This window comes from Seriola dumerili, unplaced genomic scaffold (genome assembly GCF_002260705.1).
Source record: "Seriola dumerili isolate Sdu_G_001 unplaced genomic scaffold, Sdu_1.0 BDQW01001001.1, whole genome shotgun sequence".
Classification (NCBI taxonomy): Eukaryota; Metazoa; Chordata; class Actinopteri; order Carangiformes; family Carangidae; genus Seriola; species Seriola dumerili.
The window spans coordinates 221797-243862 of record NW_019175256.1 but is presented as its reverse complement, the minus strand read 5'-3'; the positions used below and the strand labels follow the sequence as shown (position 1 = coordinate 243862).

Sequence of the window (22066 nt, the reverse complement as noted above, 5' to 3'; positions counted from 1 at the left end):
GGGGGGGTGGGGGGGATCCAGCTTCACACTTCAACTGACAAACTTCCTTCAGGGTCTACTTCACCTCCTTTCAGTGTTCAGTATTTACACTTCAGCTGAACTGTTTTCTCTTCCTCTGCATCTCCTTCAAAATCATCACATCAGAGTTTCCTCACCTGACACCTTCAACTCCTTTTACCACTTCAACTGTTTGAATCTTCAGTTGTTGTGGTTACACTGCAGCTGCTTCAGTGGTTACAGTGTTTACAGTATTTACAGTATTTACAGTATTTACAGTATTTACAGTATTTACAGTATTTACAGTACTTACAGTATTTACAGTATTTACAGTGGTTACAGTACTTACAGTATTTACAGTATTTAAAGTATTTAAAGTATTTACAGTGGTTACAGTATTTACAGTATATACTGTATTTAAAGAATTTACAGAATTTACAGTATTTACAGTGTTTACAGTATTTGCAGTATTTAAAGTGTTTACAGTATTTACAGTGTTTAAAGTATTTACAGTGTTTACAGTGTTTAAAGTATTTAAAGTATTTAAATTTACAGTGTTTACATTGTTCACATTGTTCACAGTATTTACACTCTGGACTGAACAGTTGGACTAAGTTTGGTCTTTTCTGACTGGACTTTGGTTTAATTTACTTCACCTTAGCTGGAAGTGTCCAGGTGGTGGTGTGTGTGTGTGTGTGTGTGTGTGTGTGTGTGTGTGTGGTGATTAGCAGTAGGGTGGAGGAGGGTGTACTCTGTAAACACTCGGCGCCGACCCGCCTGGAAAACAAACAGAGCTGCAGATAGAAGCTGCTGACTCAGACCAGGTGAAGCCATCACACCTGCTGCTCTGATTTTTTCACCTCACTGACCCAACATAACCTCCACTTCATCTTCCTTCATTTTACACCCACAGTTCAGGATCACTATAGTCGATGTGTTGTTAATTTGAGATTTTATTTAGAAGAAATCTCAGTTCTCAGTTTGTCAGGGAACTTTCCTGCTTCATTTCAACTTCTTTCATTATTTACAATCAACAGCTGACGCTTCAGCTCCTCACACTGCTCAGTCTTCAGCCTGAGTAAAAAACTGACACCAACTCATTTCACACATCAGCTGCTTTCAGCACTGACACCTCACCTGACGCTTTAACTGTAACTTCACCCGATGCTTCACTTCATCTGATGCTTCACCTGACAATAACGTCTTTAACAAACGAATTTCCTCCACTGTGATTCACTGGTGGGAGGGGAGGTGGAGTCGAGGGTGTGGTCAGGTGAATCCAGCTGCCATGTTGTAGTCACTACATCCAGTGAAATCCCATCCACACAGACCCAGTGTCGTTAAACACCTGAACTTCCTTCAGTCTTCAGCTGCAGGTTTAAAACTATGAGTCCTGGTTTCTTCATCACACAGCGTGGCTAACACACCTGTGCAGGTGTAAGGTGAAGTCTTAGTGTGAACCGTCTCCTCCTGCAGGGTGAACAGTTCGTATGAGGCTCTGACTGGAGGCTCCAGCATCGAGGGTTTCGAGGATTTCACTGGAGGAATCGCAGAGAGCTACGACCTGAGGGAGGCTCCGCCCTCCCTGTTCAACATCATAAGGAAGGCTCTGAAGCTTGGCTCGCTGCTCGGCTGCTCCATCGACGTAAACCTTTAAAACTCTATATCACCTGTAATCCCTGTCTCTGATTAGCCGACAGGTGTCTGTTAAATTCATGTCAATAAAACAAAATCTTTGACTCACCTCCACTGCGACTACGTAGATAGAGAGCTAGCTGAGCTAACAGTTAGCTCAGAAACACCATGAGGCTCATTTAGTTTGTTTGCTAATTCACTTCATTAAGTAATTTCATCAGTTTATCTTCTTAAGATCTTTAGTTTCTTTAGCTCGTTAGTTTAGCTATTAGGTCATTTAATGTATTATTATTTAACTAATTTAGCTTGTTAGCTGATGTTGCCTGAAGTTATAAAATTTCTATTTGTTAGCACTGACCTCTGTCTCTTTGATAGAAGCTGAAGGTCCTGCAGGATGCTAGCAGTGCTAACAATGCTAACAGTGCTAACGCTGACACATGTTCACGTTTGTCAGATTTCCAGCTCAAATGAGACGGAGGCGATCACTAGTCAGAAGCTGGTTAAAGGCCATGCCTACTCTATCACTGCAGCTGAGCAGGTGAGGCATTCTGGGTAATCATGAGACAGTTTGTTGACATGAGCAGAAACAGGAACAGCTGGTTTCAACGTCTTTGGTTCTGCAGGTTCATTCCTCCGGTTCTCTCGTGGACCTGCTGAGGATCAGGAACCCCTGGGGTCAGGTGGAGTGGACTGGTGCCTGGAGTGACGAGTGAGTGCACCACATCTGTCTGAACATCTGTCTGAACCAGATGGTTTTGGTTTAACAATCATTTAATGATCATGTGACACAAAGACATCGGTCAGTGTTACAGCGACGTGTCCTCTGAGAGACTCAGCTGAGGTTCATCACATGATCACAGTGATTGCTCTGTGTCAGTTCCAGGGAGTGGGCCGGAGTCGGGCCGGAGGAGAGGAGGAAGCTGGATCACCGTGCTGACGATGGAGAGTTCTGGTGAGTGACGACGAGGATGTGAGAATCTCTCTGAGTCAGAGTCAGTTTCCTTCTTCTTCTCCTCTCTCTGCAGGATGTCCTACTCCGACTTCCTGCGTCAGTTTTCCCGCCTCGACATCTGTAACCTGACGCCCGACACGCTCACCAGCAACCAGGTCGCTCGCTGGAACTACGCCGAGTTCGAGGGCGTATGGAGGGTTGGCTCCACCGCTGGTGGCTGCAGGAACTACCCTGGTACGAGTGTGACCCAGAGGTCAGAGGTCACTGAGGGTCAGACTGAAGACGACACGTCAGTTTGATCTGAGACTCTGAGCTCGTTTAAGAACTTCACAATAAAAGTCGCAACTCATTTCATCAAAACAATCATGTTCTCCCTCTGTTCCTCCCTCTCTTCCTCTCTCTCTCTTCCTCTCTCTCTCTTCAAACCTTCATCTCTGAACCAGAATAAAAACTTCAACTCCCACAATCCATCTGTTCATAGACAGTGTAACTGCTGTCAGTGCTCACGCTTCATCACTGTGTGAAAAACCTTCAGACGTTTCTTCTTCTGTGGTTTCAGGTGTGTCATGTGACTATGTGTGATCAGCTGTTCTCTCTCTGCAGCCACATTCTGCTCCAACCCTCAGTTCTTCGTCCGACTCCTCGCCGTTGACGATGACCCTGACGACGGCGAGGATGGCTGCACCGCCCTCATCGGTCTGATGCAGAAAGACGCTCGCAGGGAGAGACGCTTCGGACGAGACCTCAACACCATCGGATTCGCCATCTATCAGGTCCACACACACACACACACACACACACACACACACACACACACACACACACACACACAGACACACACACACACACACACACACACACACACACACACACACACACACACACAGACACACACACACACACACACACACACACACAGACACACACACACACACACACACACATTTTATGACTGATCAGTTTGATCATTGATCATTGATCAGTGATTTCTTCCTGTGATGTTTGTGTGTTTGTGTTTTTCAGGTTCCTGATGAGGTGAGATTCACAACAGCTGTTTTCTTCCTTTGATCAGTTGTTGCACTAACACACACAAGGTCAGAGGTCAGAGATCAGGTGTCAGAGGTCAGAGATCAGGTGTCAGAGGTCAGAGATCAGGTGTCAGAGGTCAGGTGTCAGAGGTCAGGTGTCAGAGGTCAGGGTGTCAGAGGTCAGGTGTCAGAGGTCAGGGTGTCAGAGGTCAGGTGTCAGAGGTCAGGGTGTCAGAGGTCAGGTGTCAGAGGTCAGGGTGTCAGAGGTCAGGGGGTTAGACCGGAACAGATACAGTCAGAGGGTGAGCAGACATTCTTCTTCTGTGGTCAGTTCAAAGGTCGCAGTAACGTCCACCTGGGGCCGGACGTCCTGCTGAGGTCGGCGGCGGTGGCTCGCAGCCCGACCTTCATCAACCTGAGGGAGGTGTGCGGCCGCTTCAAACTGTCAGAGGTCAGGGTGTCAGAGGTCAGGGGGTTAGACCGGAACAGATACAGTCAGAGGGTGAGCAGACATTCTTCTTCTGTGGTCAGTTCAAAGGTCGCAGTAACGTCCACCTGGGGCCGGACGTCCTGCTGAGGTCGGCGGCGGTGGCTCGCAGCCCGACCTTCATCAACCTGAGGGAGGTGTGCGGCCGCTTCAAACTCCCCCCCGGAGAGTACGTCATCGTCCCCTCCACCTTCGAACCACACCGCAAAGGAAGCTTCGCCCTGAGGGTGTTCACGGAGAAGGAGGCGCACAGCAGGTCAGAGGGCGGCTGGACTAGGAGGACCGGTGGTTACTGGTCGGACTGGTCTGGTGATGGTTTCATTCTCTGGTTGTTTCAGGCCGATGGAGGAGGACGTGAGCGCCAGCATCCAGGAGGTGAGACTCTGAAGCTGCAGTTCATCAGATATCTGAAGTGGTTTTTAGTTTCTGTTCTGTGAAGAAAAAAAAGATTTTTACATGAATCATCAAAGTGATGATGATGATGATGATGATGATGATGATGATGATGATGATGATGATGATGTTGCAACCCAGGACCTGAGGCTCAGGGAAACTGGGTGTAACTTCCTGTCTGGTTTTGTTTCAGCCTGACGTGGGGCAGGACGACGTGGATCCTCACTTCAGACGTCTGTTCCTCCAGATCTCTGGAAACGTAAAGACACATTTTTACTTCTTCTTCATGTGATCAGAGAAGAAGAAGGTTTGGGTTCAGGTCTTAACTCTGTGTCCACAGGACTCTGAGATCTCAGCCTTCGAGCTCCAGCAGATTCTGGACAGAGTTGTCGCTCAGAGTGAGAACAGTTTGACCTTTGACCTCCTGTCACATTCAGCTGCTGCATGATCTTACAGTAGAGAATTTAATATACGTGTGTGTGTGTGTGTGTGTGTGTGTGTGTCTGTGTGTGTGTGTGTGTGTGTGTGTTGAAGGATCTGAGGTGAAGACCGACGGCTTCAGTCTTCAGACCTGCCGCAGCATCATCAGTCTGCTGGACGTATCCTTCATGTTCAGCCACTGTGATCACTGTTTTATAGATCAAATCATTGATCGATAAATTAACAGTCAGATGAATTGATAATGAAAACATGAGACAGGTGTGGAGCTGTAGACAGGTGTAGACAGGTGTGGACCAGCTGTAGACAGGTGTGGACCAGCTGTAGACAGCTGTAGACAGGTGTGGACCAGCTGTAGACAGATGTAGACAGGTGTGGACCAGCTGTAGACAGGTGTAGACAGGTGTGGACCAGCTGTAGACAGGTGTGGACCAGCTGTAGACAGCTGTAGACAGGTGTGGACCAGCGGTAGACAGCTGTAGACAGCTGTAGACAGGTGTGGACCAGCTGTAGAGAGGTGTGGACAGGTGTGGACCAGCTGTAGACAGGTGTGGACCAGCTGTAGACAGGTGTAGACAGGTGACCTCTGTGATCTTTAACTGGACCTCAGATGGACGGCAGTGGTAAACTGGGTCTGGTGGAGTTTCACCGTCTGTGGACAAAGATCCAGAGATACCTGGTGAGGACGGTTCCACTCTCATGTTGTTTCTGAGAACAGTGCCTTGCTCATGGACGCTGAGGACAGGCTGCTCTGTCATACAATGTAAATAGTAAATACAGCTATTGTCTCCTCCTCCTCCTCTTCCTCCTCCTCGTCCTCCTCCTCGTCCTCCTCGTCCTCCTCCTGTTCTGTAGGAGATCTTTCAGAGTCATGACTCAGATGGTTCTGGTACGATGAGCAGTCATGAGCTGAGAGCAGCTCTATCTGAAGCCGGTGAGTCTGAAACCTCTTAGATCTTAGAGATTGGTTCCTGTCAGGGTTTGAGGAGTGGTTCTGGATTATTCTGCTTTAGGAGGTTCTTGAGGATCTAAACATCCAGAGATGACTCAGGAGGTTCCAGGTTCTCTAACAAGGTTCTAGAGCTGATTGAAAAGGTTCCGTAAGAGGTTTCACAGGGGTTCAGGATTTTGTTGGTTCTTCTCAGGTTCCTTTAAAGAGCGATGTTCAGCAGGCTCTAGATCAGAGGTCTCCAACCTTTCTTACTCCGAGAGCTACTTTGACCAAACGAAAGTCCTCATGTCATATATCACTGGTTACATTTACTCACATCGTATCAAAACCAAATCATTTAACAAGTCATCAACAACCTGTGCATTTGATTTAGTTGCATTGGGAGCAGATTTACTGAGTGAGGTTGTGTTGCTTAAAGTTTGAACTATGTGTCCATGTTTGTACAAACTGTATTCTCTGAAGCCTTAGGTGGAAGCTACTGGTAGCTCGCCAGCCATCTGTTGGGGGGCACTGCTCTAGATGTTCTGAGATGAGTCTCAGGGTTCTTTAAAGATCCACAAGAGGGTTTCAGACAAGGTTTATGATGATGTTCTCGTTTTAGATATTACTGACATATTCAACCTCCACACACTTTGTTTACAAACAAACAAACAAACAGTCAGTCTGTTATCACCTGGTTCAGTCAGATCAAACATTGTCATCAGTGTTTGAAGCCACTTACACATGAAATCATCCTCCACTGATGTGACATTATTCCACAGTCGGTTACCAAGACAACACAACCTGCAGTGTTTCTATGGAGGTTCAGATCAACGTCTTCCTGTGTGTGTGTGTGTGTGTGTGTGTGTGTGTGTGTGTGTGTGGGGAGGAGGGTGGTGCTGGTCCTGGTTCTTTGTAAAGATCCAGTAGAGAGCTCCATCTGGTGGATGTTCAGTGTTACTGCAGAGTGACACCATCTGTGTGTGTGTGTGTGTGTGTGTGTAGGTTTCCAGGTGAACAGCTCTGTGATCCAGGAGATCGTCACTCGATTCTCTGACGCGAGTTTCGCAATCGACTTCGACTGTTTCATCGGTGCTTTGATCCGATTGGAGCTTCTCTTCAGTGAGTCACCAGCTAACCACACCCACATCAGCTAACCACACCCACATCAGCTAACCACACCCACATTGGCTAACCACACCCACACCCGCTAACCACACCCACATCAGCTAACCACAGCTCCCAGTCTGATTCTGTCTTAATACATTTCCTCTTTCTTCCACAGAAATGTTCAGAACTTTGGACAAGAAGAACCAGGGGAAGATTGAACTGGACCTGCAGCAGGTAAAACCCCAGTCCTGTTCTGGTCTGACTGGTCTGACTGGTCTGACTGGTCCTGGACCAGCAACTCCTACCAGAACACCAGAGTCCAGTCCTGCTGCTGCCCCCTACAGGCCACAGTGATGTCTGCAGCTTTAACCTCAGCCTGTTATTGGTCACATGACACAGCAGCCTCATGACATCATCACTAATCTCTTCTTCTTTTCTTCCTGCAGTGGCTCTGCCTCGCCATCAACTGACCACCACCTGCTCCAGGAGCATGCTGGGAGTTTTCACCTGCAACACCTGCAGAGATCCGAGCTGATCTAATCTGATTTTAATCTGATTTTAATTCTTGCTTTTCTAAATTGAATTGAACTCTGAAATAAAGTTGTTTGTTCTCTTCAGTTTGTCTTTAAATGTTTTGAATGTCTCTGATGTGGACTGAGTTTCTGTGGACCAAACTGAGTCCAGATGAAACCAGGACTGACCGATGGGTTCAGAGCTGAGGGACTGAAGGAGGAACAGGAAGTGAAGATTTAAAATCCTGGAAAAACCAACAGAGAACAAAATCTTCTCCTGAGTCTGTGACCATGTGACCTGATTGATCCTGGACCTGGTCTCTGTATGAATCAACCTCATCTGCTTGTTATATTAATGTTATTACATTTATTATAATATTATTACATGTGCTGTGAAGCTGAGTCTGAGGGGGCGGGGCTTCTTGGCAGATCCAGACTACATCACGCCGGTCCTGGTTTCAGTGGTTCAGGTCTGACCCAGGGCCTTCAGCAACCAGCTGGTCTCTCTGGTCCACTTGGATCTGGTTTTGTAGTCTCCTCCTAGCTGATCAAACAGGGATCGTCATGGTGACTGCAGGTGGGCGGGGCCTGACCTGAGCTGTGATCAGCTGACGATGTAGGCTTGAGATTAAACAGTGAAACGCTCAGAGTTAACCTGTCCAGTCCAACACCTGTACTGCAGCTGTTTCTGACATCTGACACAGAGTGCACTGAAGGTCAAAGCAGGTGAGTGTTGGCTTCTTTACCTGTTCAGAGCGCTCCTGTGTGGGCGTGTCCTGATTTGACAGCTGTGTGTGTATGTGTGACCTCAGGACATGTGAGGGGGAGAAGTGGTGCATGCACACCTGTTAACTGGTCTATGAAAACCTGAAGAACCAGACTCATCAGGTTCTCAGTAAGGAGCCCTTTAGTAAACCCTCCTGTGGATCAGGACTGGGATCGTCTCAGACTCTTATTGTGTATTTGATCTGGTTCCTGTTAGATCCTCCACCCTCCACAAACATTACACAACCTGTGGAGCATTATAATGATCCGACTGATGATGATGGTGATGAAGAGGGAGAAGAGGAGGAGGAGCAGTGGACACAGTGAGGAAGGCTCAAAGAATGAAACAGTTTGTGCCTGAGTTCAGTAACTGGAACACACCCTTCCTGCTTCTTGCTCCCAGAATTCAAAACCACAGAACAGGAAGTCAGGAAGGACATCAGGCTTCACAATAAAAGCATCTATGTGGTTTATTAACTGCTTGTCTCCAGTTCACAGCTGAAAACAGTAACATGTTCTTCTTTATGATGTTAAACCAAACCAGCTTCACCCAGTGTACAGGTGGAGGGTGTGACACTGAATTTTAATTCATCTGTAATAAACTTCATTTTGTTGTTTTGACATTTTATTCATATTTTATTCAAACGTAATAACAATTAAATAATAATACTTAAATAATATATTATTAATAATAATAATTTAATGCGTCGCTTCAGTTAAAATATGTTAATAATTGATTATTTTTATTATAATTATTAAAATATAATTAATCTGCCTCAACTTTTTTTTTATCTTTAAAACTCTTGTAAAACTATCTGATGAACACAACGATTTATTGTGAAGGTACTCACCGGAAGTCTCACCTGTATGTCTGACTCTGCCTCTGAACTCCAAGCGGAGTGAACACTCTCTTCCTGGCATCTCACCTGCATCCTGACTCCGCTCCAGACTCCAAGACTCTCCGGGACCCTCCAGACCGTCCAGTCCAGGATCCAGACCAGCATCATGGCGGGCATCGCGACCACCCTGCAGCACCACCGGGAGAAGATCCAGGGCATCGGCAGCAACAGCCGGGCGGTGAAGTACCTGAACCAGGACTACGAGGCTCTGCGGCAGCGCTGCTTTGAGACCGGCCAGCTGTTCCAGGACGAGACGTTCCCCGCCCTGCCCTCCTCCCTGGGCTTCAACGAGCTGGGCCCGAGCTCCTACAAGACTCGCGGGGTGTCGTGGAGGAGACCCACGGTCAGTGGAGATTCATTACTCTCATGAAGTTCGGTTCCAGACCCGAACCAGACTTAATTTAAAAAACTTTTTATTATATCTTTTTTCTTTTTTCTTTTACAAACTTTACAAGTAAAACTTTTAATAAATCCAGACTTTTATTTTTAATGACTGAATTTAGTGGATGTAATGAGTCATAACTCCAGCCACAGGAAGAATTAAAGAATAGAAAATAAAACATCAAGCTGATTATCAGTGATCAATAATATCCCATCTGCCTCGTGACGTCACGTTTGTTTCTATACGTTAGTGATCGAGGAGGGTTTCAAATGTTTTACAAATGGAGTCTGGTTTAGGGCTCAGCCTGTTGAGGTTGGAGCTTTTATTTTGACAGTCTGGTTTCTAACTGAGCCTTTAGGTGTTTATCAGTTTATTTTAAATCAGTTTTTATTATCAATTTTCAACAGTTTAGATCAGTTTTCATCTCAGATTTGATCAGTTTGACTCTTTGATCAGAGACTGAGGCTCAGTGGGTGGAGGAGGGTGGAGCTGCTTCATGATTACTGACAGACTACATAAAGGATTTCAGTTTAACCGGTGGGGCTAGACTCAGAATGGAGGGTTTTATCCCTGAGCACTGTCTGCAGGTTTTTGTTGTTGAAAACCTGAACAAAGACCTGACCTGTGAAACACACACACACACACACACACACACACACACACACACACACACACACCCACACCCACACCCGGGGTAAGACAGGTATCAGGTTTCTGGTCTTAAAAGGCCATGAGCTGCAGGTTTGTGCTGAAGGTCCACAATGAGACCAGAGTCCAGTTCTAGTCTCAGACCACGTCTCATCAGTTGATGTTTGTTCCCTGTGCAGGAGTTGACCTCTGACCCCGAGTTCATCGTCTCTGGAGCCACGAGAACTGACATCTGTCAGGGAGCTCTGGGTGAGGAAACACACAGGCACACACACACACACACACACATACACACACACACATATATATGTGTGCGCATGTGTGTGTGTGGGGTAACAGTTTTTGTCAGGTGAGTATTGTCATGTCAACAGAAACAGTAAACATGCTGACAGGCAGGTGGGTGGTGGCTGACACACTGTGACGTCATCACAGGTGGTTCACCAGGAAATAGTTTCTATGGTAACAAAGCGCACCAACTGGGAGAGTCCAGCCAATCAGAGGGCAGACAGACCAAAGAGGGAGGAGCATTCTGCTGTTTTCAACTCTGTCTGGTGGTGTGTTTAAGGACACTCTGACATCTGAGTTCTGTCAGCTCCTGCCTAGAAACTCCCATGATCCTTTTCACAGCCTCCATGTTCTGCTGATATTTAGACTTAAGCCCTGCCCCCTGTCTGTCCGTCATCAGGTGACTGCTGGCTACTCGCCGCCATCGCCTCTCTCACCTTGAATGAGGAAGTTCTGGCTCGAGTCGTTCCACATGGACAGAGCTTCAGGGAAGGAGAGTACGCCGGGATCTTCCACTTCCAGGTACAGAACACAGTTCCAGGTACAGAACACAGAACCAGGTGCAGAACCAGTAAAGAACACAGACCTAGGTGCAGAACACAGAACCAGGTACAGAACCAGTAAAGAACACAGAACCAGGTGCAGAACACAGACCCAGGTGCAGAACACAGAACCAGGTACAGAACCAGTAAAGAACACAGAACCAGGTGCAGAACACAGAACTAGGTACAGACCCAGCAAAGAACACAGAACCAGGTACAGAACCAGTAAAGAACACAGAACCAGGTGCAGAACACAGAACCAGGTACAGAACACAGAACCAGGTACAGAACCAGTAAAGAACGCAGACTGAGGTGCAGAACACAGAACCAAGTACAGAACCAGTAAAGAACACAGAACCAGGTGCAGAACACAGAACTAGTAAAGAACACAGAACCAGGTACAGAACACAGAACCAGGTACAGAACCAGTAAAGAACGCAGACTGAGGTGCAGAACACAGAACCAAGTACAGAACCAGTAAAGAACACAGACCCAGGTGCAGAACCAGTAAAGAGCACAGAACCAGGTACAGAACACAGTACCAGGTACAGAACCAGTAAAGAACACAGAACCAGGTGCAGAACACAGAACCAGGTGCAGAACCAGTAGAGAACACAGAACCAGGTACAGAACCCAGAACCAAGTACAGAACCAGTAAAGAACACAGAACCAGGTACGGAACACAGAACCAGTAAAGAACACAGACCCAGGTGCAGAACACAGACCCAGGTGCAGAACACAGAACCAGATACAGAACCAGTAGAGAACACAGAACCAGGTACAGAACACAGAACCAGGTACAGAACCAGTAAAGAATACAGAACCAGGTGCAGAACACAGAACCAGCTACAGACCCAGGTGCAGAACACAGAACCAGGTACAGAGCACAGAACCAGCAGAAAACACAGACCCAGGTGCAGAACACAGAACCAGGTACAGAACCAGTAAGGAACACAGAACCAGGTGAAGAACACAGAACCAGGCACAGAACCAGTAAAGAACATAGAACCAGGTACAGAACACAGAACCAGGTACAGAACCAGTAAAGAACACAGAACCAGGTGCAGAACACAGAACTAGTAAATAACACATAACCAGTATAGAACACAGAACACAGAACCAGGTACAGAACCAGCAAAGAGCACAGAACCAGTACAGAAACACAGAACCCGTAGAGGAACATAGAATCGTATGTAAAATGCGGCAACAACTGATACTTGAGTAAAAACAGAATGTTTCGTAGAGCCAGAGCCAGAACCACATCTGGCACCTGTAAAGAACACAGAACCAGCTGTGTGTCAGACCGTGTCTCTGTCTCTGGTTCTAGTTCTGGCAGTTCGGGGAGTGGGTGGACGTGGTGATCGACGACCGTCTGCCCGTCAAAGACGGAGAGCTGATGTTCGTCCACTCAGCTGAAGGCAGCGAGTTCTGGAGCGCTCTGCTGGAGAAGGCCTACGCCAAGTAAGACCCTGACCTGGTCTGAACCTGGTCTGAGGATCAGGAACTTTATGTTCTAATTAAAAACAGATAGACACACACACACACACACACACACACACACACACACACACACACACACACACATACATACACACACACACACACAGATACATACACACACACAGACAGACAGACACACACACAGACAGACAGACAGACACACAGACACACACAGACAGACAGACAGACAGACAGACAGACAGACACACACACACACACACACACACACACACACACACACACACACATACACACACACATACACACACACATACACACAGACAGACAGACAGACAGACAGACAGACACACACACACAGACAGACACACACACACACACTCAGTGTTTTTATAAACGCATTCAAACATGTTCATTCAGATGACTGTGAACGCAGCCTGTACAGTATGGCGGTGGATGACATCACAGCGATTTGTTCCTCATTGGTCGGTTCAGGATTTACTACTCCAGCTGCGTTTGACTGAGACGACTGAAGATGATTGTTTTATAAACTTTAATCTCCGACAGGTTCTCAGACCAACAACACACGTCATAGAGTTCAGGTGATCTATTTACCTGTGAGTGTTTGTGAGAAACAGGTTTCCTTCCAGAAATATCTTTTCTGTAACCACCTGTCAGAGTGTTCATCCTGTCGAGTCCTCAAGTGTTGTCAGGTGTTCTCAGTCCTCAGGTGTTGTCAGGTGTTCTCAGGTGTTACTGATGATGTCACTGCAGGGTGAATGGCTGTTACGAGGCTCTGTCTGGAGGATCTACGACTGAGGGTTTCGAGGATTTCACGGGAGGAATCGCTGAAGTCCACGAGCTGAGTCGACCCAGTCCACACCTGTTCCACATCATCCAGAAAGCTCTGAACCGGGGATCCTTGATGGGCTGCTCCATAGATGTAAGACCACGGGGGCTGTGGAGAACGTGGGGGGGGGTTGGATGGACTGTACTGGTCAAAAATCTTGATATTAATTTGTTTATATTTATTATTTTAATTTGTTCATTTTTAATTTTTCATCTTACTTAATTTCAGATCACCAGCTCGGCCGACTCAGAGGCAGTCACCTCTCAGAAGCTGGTGAAAGGCCACGCCTACTCTGTGACAGGTGCAGCCGAGGTGAGACACCCCACTCCTGCAGAGCCCCACCCCCAACACAGCGCCCCGCCTTTGGTGTGAGGGATCGTTGAGTCTGTCTGAACAGCTGAAACATGTTTAATATGATTCATCAGCAGTTTATCTAACATTCTGGAAACTACATTACCCATGAGCATTAGCAGTAGGAGTAGTGCATCATGGGAGCCGTTGTTCGTGAAAATGCTGAGGTGTTCAATGTGCCAGGTCAGACATACCTGTCATCAGCTGACCTGAAGGGGGCGAGACTTCACCTCTACTGGTTCATTTGAAGTGAAGTGGAGACTTGTTCACGTGTAACTCTGTGGTCTGCTCTGCATGTGATTGGCTGCAGGTGGAGTATCGTGGTGACAGCGAAAAGCTGATCCGGATCCGGAATCCCTGGGGTCAGGTGGAGTGGACCGGGGCCTGGAGTGATGAGTAGGTAACCCTGACAGGTGTCAGCTGATGACATCAGGACTATAAACCCCTCGGGTGAACAGGTGCACGAGGACTTTAATGGTTCTATGAATACATGAGGACATGAAGACATGAGGTGATTAGGACATGAGGACATGAGGTGATTAGAACATGAGGACATTAGGTGATTAGAACATGAGGACATGAGGTGATTAGGACATGAAGACATGAGGTGATCAGGACATGAAGACATGAGGTGATGAAGACATGAAGACATGAGGAGATTAAGACATGAAGACATGAAGTGATTAGGACATGAAGACATGAGGTAATGAAGACATGAGGTGATGAAGACATGAGGTGATGAAGACATGAAGTGATTAGGACATGAAGACATGAGGTGATTAGGACATGAAGACATGAGGTGATTAGGACATGAGGACATGAGGTGATTAGAACATGAGGACATTAGGTGATTAGAACATGAGGACATGAGGTGATTAGGACATGAAGACATGAGGTGATCAGGACATGAAGACATGAGGTGATGAAGACATGAAGACATGAGGAGATTAAGACATGAAGACATGAGGTGATTAGGACATGAAGACATGAGGTGATTAAGACATGAAGTGATTAGGACATGAAGACATGAGGTAATGAAGACATGAGGTGATGAAGACATGAGGTGATGAAGACATGAAGTGATTAGGACATGAAGACATGAGGTGATTAGGACATGAAGACATGAGGTGATTAGGACATGAAGACATGAGGTGATGAAGACATGAAGACATGAGGTGATTAAGACATGAAGACATGAGGTGATGAAGACATGAGGAGATTAAGACATGAAGGCATGAGGTGATTAAGACATGAAGACATGAGGTGATGAAGACATGAGGTCATGAAGACATGAAGACATGAGGAGATTAAGACATGAAGACATGAGGTGATTAGGACATGAAGACATGAGGTGATTAAGACATGAAGACATGAGGTGATGAAGACATGAGGTGATTAGGACATGAAGACATGAGGTGATTAGGACATGAGGACATGAGGTGATTAGGACATGAGGTGATGAAGACATGAGATGATTAGGACATGAAGACATGAGGTGATTAGGACATGAGGTGATGAAGACATGAGGTGATTAAGACATGAGGACATGAAGACATGAGGTGATTAAGACATGAGGACATGAAAACATGAGGTGATGAAGACATGAGGTGATTAGGACATGAAGACATGAGGTGATGAAGACATGAGATGATTAGGACATGAAGACATGAAGACATGAGGTGATTTGGACATGAGGTGATTAGGACATGAAGACATGAGGTGATTAGGACATGAAGACATTAGGTGATTAAGACATGAAGACATGAGGTGATTAAGACATGAAGACATGAGGTGATGAAGACATGAAGACATGAGGAGATTAAGACATGAAGACATGAGGTGATTAGGACATGAAGACATGAGGTGATTAAGACATGAAGACATGAGGTGATGAAGACATGAGGTGATTAGGACATGAAGACATGAGGTGATTAGGACATGAGGACATGAGGTGATTAGGACATGAGGACATGAGGTGATGAAGACATGAGATGATTAGGACATGAAGACATGAGGTGATTAGGACATGAGGTGATGAAGACATGAGGTGATTAAGACATGAGGACATGAAGACATGAGGTGATTAAGACATGAGGACATGAAAACATGAGGTGATGAAGACATGAGGTGATTAGGACATGAAGACATGAGGTGATGAAGACATGAGATGATTAGGACATGAAGACATGAAGACATGAGGTGATTTGGACATGAGGTGATTAGGACATGAGGACATGAAGACATGAGGTGATTAAAACATGAGGTGATGAAGACATGAGGTGATTAGGACATGAAGACATGAGGTGATGAAGACATGAGGTGATTAAGACATGAGGACATGAAGACATGAGGTGATTAAGACGTGAGGTGAGGCCATCACCTATATGTATATATATATATATATATATATATATATATAAAATATATATATATATATAAAGTGTGTGAGGCACTGAAAGTCGTTTTCCTGCAGCATCTGAATAAACTGATTCAGGTGACTTACTGAGTTACCTCACCAGGTATCTTGTTAACACTTGGAGCTCCTGTCAGCTTGTGTTGTCACCTGGCCCCTCCCTGCTGTCTGCCACAGCCGGGTGGAGACTGATCAGAGATGATGACTGCTGCAGGTCACATAAGACCTCCTCAGAGTCAAACCTGAGTCAGACCTGAACCCTAAGACCTGAACCACAGGTTGATTTGATTGTGTGTGACATCACTTCCTGACGATGTCATCATCTCTGATGTCCTTCCAGAATAAAGCTCCAGAGAAACAGAGTCCGCAGAACTTCATTCAGAATCCTTTAGAATCACAGTAAAACATCATGATAGACTGCAGACAGGAGCTGATCACAGCTGATTCAGCTGCTGCTAATGGTACCCCAAAGCATCATGGGAGCTGCAGTTCCAGATCTGCTGGTTATAATATGTGTTTGTGTCTGACAGTTCGGCGCAGTGGCGTTACATCAGCGATGATGACAGAGAGCGTCTGAGCCATCGTTCAGAGGACGGAGAGTTCTGGTAAATATTTAATTCCTTTTTTCTTCAGACCACCTGAACTTCATGGTGCTCTGGGTGAACTGACGCCCTGTGCTCTTCCTTGCAGGATGTCTTTCTCTGACTTCCTGCGACATTACTCCCGGCTGGAGATCTGTAACCTGACGCCTGACGCTCTGAGTGACGACAGCTTAACTAAGTGGGCTCTGAACAAATTCGAAGGCAGCTGGAGGAGAGGATCCACTGCCGGCGGCTGCAGGAACTATCCCAGTGAGTGATCCTGTCAGACGGAGACCAGGTCCAGCGCCATCGCTACAGCTCTAACAGGAACCACTGGCACCAAGTCTTTCTTGAGGCCAGTTCACCTCAGACCTTCAGCAGGTTCTTTGTGACTCTTCTGTTCCCTCCACAGACACGTTCTGGACCAACCCTCAGTTTGTGATCCGGCTGGATGAGGAGGACGACGACCCCGATGACGGAGAGGCCGGCTGCAGCTTCGTGGTCGGTCTGATACAGAAGAACCGCAGACGCATGAGGAAGATGGGAGAGGACATGCACACCATGGGCTTTGCCATCTACGAGGCGAGGACATGAATTAGACCACAGTATCTCTGCAGCTCTGTTAACGGTGCTAAATATCAGTTTAGAATATTCAAAAAGTGACAAAAATGATCAACAGAAGAAGAAACCACAGGTTTGATGATCTGTATTGTGAGATATCTGTTGTAGTTAGCATGCTAACCGCTAATCCAAGACCTCTTGTCTTGTAACACCACTATAGCACTATAGTGAGTTACTGCAGTGTCCATTCTTCCTTCAGTCCAACATGAGAGGATGAAGAAGAAGCTCCAAGGGGACAAAAAGAAAAGAAAAGAAAAGAAAAGAAAAGAAAAGAAAAGAAAAGAAAGAAGGTTTGATAAACTTCTTCTTCTGTTTCAGGTTCCTGACGAGGTACGAGGTTCATCATGTTCACTGATCGATCTTCAATCAACATCCTCAGTGTTTGCTTTTCAAAATAAAACTTCATGTTATTCTCTGTTAAATGTCCGGTCTGATCTGAAGCCACCTCTCATGTCTTCATCAGTTCTCTGGTCAGAGGAACGTCCACCTCAACAGGAACTTCTTCCTGCGTCACGCCTCCGCCGCTCGCTCTGAGACCTTCATCAACCTGCGAGAAGTCTGCAGCCGCTTCTGTCTGCCGCCGGGAGAGTACCTGATCATCCCGTCCACGTTCGAGCCGCACAAGAATGGAGACTTCTGCGTCCGAGTCTTCTCAGAGAAACAGGCCGACTTCCAGTAGGTTTCCTCTCAGTGCTTCAGTAAGTCCAGCAGATCCAGGATCAGGTCTGGTCGGCTCAGTCCTGAAATACAGCTGCAGTCACACCTATGACGAACTGACTGAAGCCTCCTGCGTCTAATTCATTGATTGATTGATTGATTGATTGATTGATACAGATGTGCTCTAGTGGCTGTGAGAGGAACTGCAGCTTAGACAGTTTCATGTGTGTTTGTTCCTGCAGACAGCTGGACGACCCCGTCGAGTCCAGAGTGGAGAAGGTGAGAGACCACATCCTGATGGACAGGAAGTTCATGGAGTAAAATGATTGTGTGTCAGTAAATGTCTGGGGCCGGTGGAACAAAACATCTTAAGTTAAGATTTTACCTTAAAGTCTAAATTATTATTTTAATCCTTAAAATAAAAACAGTTGAGGGGCGTCGAGTAGCTCGGTTGAGCATCCGCCCCATGTGTAGAGGCCACAGTCCTCGCTGCAGTCGGCTCCGGTTCGACTCCCGCATCGGACGGCCCTTTGCTGCATGTCATTCCCCCTCTCTGCCTCCCCATTTCCTGTCTCTCTACTGCACTATCAATAAAGGCACATAAAGCCCGAAAAAATAACTTAAATAAATAAAAACAGTTGCACTAATCATCCTTAAGTCTTTTCCTTAAGGTTCCCTTAAAATGTTCACTTATCTTAGTCTTAAACTTCAGGAATCACTTAAAGCCAGTTAAATAGTTGCACAAAAGACCTTAGAGACGAAAGTTCACCTGGTTCCTGCCAAAACAACGGGAGGATGAGATAACAGTGTTAATGGCACTTGTGATACTTGTGTTAACAAGAAAACCTTTTAGGGGATTCTGTGCAGCTTAAACAAATCCCTCAGCTAAGGAGAAGTTAAAGTTAGGTTAAGTTTCAGACTAAAGTAGAAAACTTAAGGTGTTTTGTGTAACCGGCCCTTGAAGCTTGTGTTTTGCTTCTGTCAGATTGAGATTGACGAGGACGATGTGGACGACCGGTTCAGAGGTCTGTTTGGACAGCTGGCGGGAGGGGTGAGCTGATGACATCATCACTTGGACTCATTTAAATGTCAGCTGTGTGACATCACACTCAGACAATGTGTTTCTGTGCTGCAGGACTGTGAGATCAGCGCCTTCGAGCTGCAGAAGATCCTCAACAAAGTGGTGACCAAACGTAAGAGAACACCTGTGACCACGACCTCAGGTCCAGAGTCAGGTTAAGGTCCAGACTCAGGTCCAGGTCCAGGTCCAGACTCAGGCTCAGGTTCACATTAAGGATCAGGTCCAGGTTCAGGCTCAGGCTCAGGCTCAGACTCAGGCTCAGGCTCAGGTCCAGGTTCAGGTCCAGTTCCAGGCTCAGGCTCAGGCCCAGGTCCAGGTTTATACTGAGGCTCAGACTCAGGTCCAGGTCCAGGTCCAGGTTTATACTGAGGCTCAGGCTCAGGTCCAGGTTCAGGTTCAGACTCAGGCTCAGGTTCAGGTTCAGGTTCGAACAGGATTTACCTGCAGACACTGAAGGAACTGTTGGTGTGTTTGTCCCTGACAGGATCTGACATCCAAACCAGCGGCTTCAGCATCACAACGTGTCGTAACATGGTCAACCTCCTGGATGTATCCTTCCACCACAGAAAATAAGTCCTCAGTACAGTGAATTACCCAGCAGCACTCTATGACAATATGAACCATGAATTTATGAACCATAAAGTTACTGAAACATGGAGGAGAAGAAAAAACAGTTCTGAGTCCAGCTGGGGCGTCAAGCAGCTCATAGGGTTCTCCTCTCAGTAAACAGTCGGACTGGGACACAAATTCAGTCGGACTGATCCACCGGAACCAGCCGCAACAATGACACTGATGGAGCCTGTAAAGATTTTTAAAACTTTATGGATGTTTTGACGATCCAACGGCTGACCAGGATCTGAGCTGGTAGTCCTCGGTCCAGTCCACCTGTGATCAGGTCTCATCTCTTTCTGTGTCTTTAGGCCTTTTTCAGATGACACGACATACAGAGGGGGTGTGGCTTTTATCTTATTACTCCTTTATATCTTTATATCAGCAGCGGTTTGCTGCTGTGTTATTGCTTAAAATCTAATTTACAGAAACTCATCATTCTGATCACAACTGAAACAATTCATTGATTATATTACTATATCAACTATTTTGACAATCTTTTTAAATATTCTGTTTCCAGCTTTTTAAATCTTCATGTCACAGTGAAGAGAAAATCTCTTTCAGACATTTGATTCGATAGAACTAACAAACAAGCAAGCAATGAAAATGAATGTTCACACCGTTACATTAATGACTAACTCATCCTGATGGTTCAGTCTCTGTGGTGTTCTTTTTGATTCCACCACCAGAGGGAGCCAAAGTTTTAAATCCTCTGACCTGGGGTCAGTTTGATATGAACTGAGGCTGCAAAGCCTGTTGAGTAAAGCCATGATTTGAAGTTGAGATCCTGAACCTCAGCTGCAGAAAGACGGCAGTGGGAAACTGGGTCTGCTGGAGTTCAAAGTTCTGTGGACCAAGATCGAGAACTACCTGGTGAGTTTTAGATCAGAACATCGTCATCACCAAGACACTGATTAATGGCCGAGCTCTCCAGTCCCTGACTGACCTCAAACCAGTGACGCTGCCTTTACATTGTCAGTGCTTTAGACCCAGAGTAATGACCTTTCACCTTTGGCCACCAAAATTGAATCAGTTTGTTTTCGAGTCCAGGTGAATGAAGAAATTTTCGTCAAGGTGTTTCTGAGATAAAACAATAAGACTCCTGCTGACTGAGGAACAAACTAATGTAGAACTCACAGTGGAACATTCACACCAACAACCAGTACGACTGTACATCAGTAACCTGTTGTTTTCTGTTGTTCTCTGTTCTCTACTGTTCTGTTCTTCTCTGCTTTTCTCTCCTGTTCTCTGTACTTTTCTGGTCTCTATTGTTCTTCTGTTCTCTGCTGTTCTTTAATGTTGTCTGCTGTTCTCTGTGACAGAACATTTACCGTCAGAAGGATGTGGATAACTCGGGGACCATGAGTTCCACAGAGATGAGGACGGCTGTGGAAGAAGCTGGTAAAACACAAACACTTGTTTTGTTCCTGCAGCTTCATGTTCTGAACTTTGACCTCTGAGCTCCACGACAGGAAACGACCTTCAGTCTCTGAGGAGCTGTGCTTCAAGTGAAATAGTTAAAGAAATATATATTTATATACGGATCATGTGAACATAGAACAGGACGGTGAGACACGAGGGAAACTCTGAATCTAACAAGACATGAAGACAAGATGGTGGACGGGTCAAGGCTCAGTCCTCCTCCTCTGAACAGATGAACATACACATGTGGTCTGGTTCAGGGTCTGATCAGGTTCTGGTCTCTGTGTGTTTCAGGGTTCAGTCTCAATAATCCTCTTCACCAGGTCCTGGTGGCTCGTTACAGTGAACCAGATCTCACCATCGACTTTGACAACTTTGTGGGCTGTCTGGTTCGTCTGGAGACCATGTTCAGTGAGTCCTCACAGATTGATGATGATGATGATGATGATGATGATGATGACTGTTTCCTGTCCACAGACACGTTCAACACGTTGGACAAAGACGACTCAGGAACCGTCGAGCTGAACATTTTCGAGGTGAGAAGCTTCAGACGTGACGAAGGTCACATGACCGGTGACCTCACACTAACATGGCTGCTGGTCACATGACTGATGATTGTGTATTCAGAGATGAAACTAACACCCTATTGTGGTTCTCCTGTAGTGGCTGAACGTGTCCCTGCTCTGAAGAACCAGGACCAGGACCAGGACCAGGACCAGGACCAGGACCAGCCTGATCCAGATCCTGGAAAAAGGGACAGAACAAATCTGCCTGAAATATTTTGCATGTGGTGAATGGAGTTTGTTTTTATTCTAATCATGAGGGAGAGGGACGTTAGTGAGGTCATCATCGTCATCACCATCATCATCATCATCATCGTCACACTATGATGTCATATGAAGCGTCACCACAGGTTTTGAACTGTTTATTGTTGTTGTTTACTTTGATGCTTTAATAACAAACTGTAACGACCTTGTTAAAAATAATGAATAATAAAGATAATTAATAACAGGATCAAT

The 22066-nt window shown here is 46.1% G+C and overlaps 2 protein-coding genes across 2 annotated transcripts in view; both read left to right on the top strand.

Annotated features, from left to right (window-relative positions):
* Positions 1 to 7505, top strand: part of LOC111237557 (calpain-2 catalytic subunit-like) — an 11290-nt gene extending 3785 nt beyond the window's left edge. Inside the window, exons 5-21 of the mRNA XM_022766692.1 lie at positions 1474 to 1642; positions 2087 to 2170; positions 2256 to 2341; positions 2510 to 2584; positions 2658 to 2818; positions 3188 to 3357; positions 3608 to 3619; positions 4144 to 4355; positions 4438 to 4474; positions 4686 to 4751; positions 4833 to 4890; positions 5027 to 5091; positions 5541 to 5609; positions 5786 to 5864; positions 6867 to 6983; positions 7147 to 7205; positions 7418 to 7505. Of these exons, the coding sequence (XP_022622413.1) occupies positions 1474 to 1642; positions 2087 to 2170; positions 2256 to 2341; positions 2510 to 2584; positions 2658 to 2818; positions 3188 to 3357; positions 3608 to 3619; positions 4144 to 4355; positions 4438 to 4474; positions 4686 to 4751; positions 4833 to 4890; positions 5027 to 5091; positions 5541 to 5609; positions 5786 to 5864; positions 6867 to 6983; positions 7147 to 7205; positions 7418 to 7441 (1543 nt within the window). The 3' untranslated portion in view covers positions 7442 to 7505. The remainder of the gene's footprint in view (positions 1 to 1473; positions 1643 to 2086; positions 2171 to 2255; positions 2342 to 2509; positions 2585 to 2657; positions 2819 to 3187; positions 3358 to 3607; positions 3620 to 4143; positions 4356 to 4437; positions 4475 to 4685; positions 4752 to 4832; positions 4891 to 5026; positions 5092 to 5540; positions 5610 to 5785; positions 5865 to 6866; positions 6984 to 7146; positions 7206 to 7417) is intronic.
* A 1648-nt stretch (positions 7506 to 9153) lies between these two features.
* LOC111237555 (calpain-2 catalytic subunit-like) lies at positions 9154 to 22063 on the top strand. Its single transcript, XM_022766690.1, has 21 exons — positions 9154 to 9490; positions 10357 to 10426; positions 10863 to 10984; positions 12332 to 12465; positions 13237 to 13405; positions 13541 to 13624; positions 13974 to 14059; positions 16607 to 16681; positions 16767 to 16927; positions 17070 to 17239; positions 17597 to 17608; positions 17742 to 17953; positions 18178 to 18214; positions 18921 to 18986; positions 19071 to 19128; positions 19501 to 19565; positions 20430 to 20498; positions 20948 to 21026; positions 21342 to 21458; positions 21525 to 21583; positions 21711 to 22063. Exons 1-21 carry the CDS (start codon positions 9254 to 9256, stop codon positions 21732 to 21734), a joined length of 2106 nt encoding a protein of 701 aa, XP_022622411.1. The 5' UTR covers positions 9154 to 9253; the 3' UTR covers positions 21735 to 22063.
* Positions 22064 to 22066: the final 3 nt, after the last annotated feature.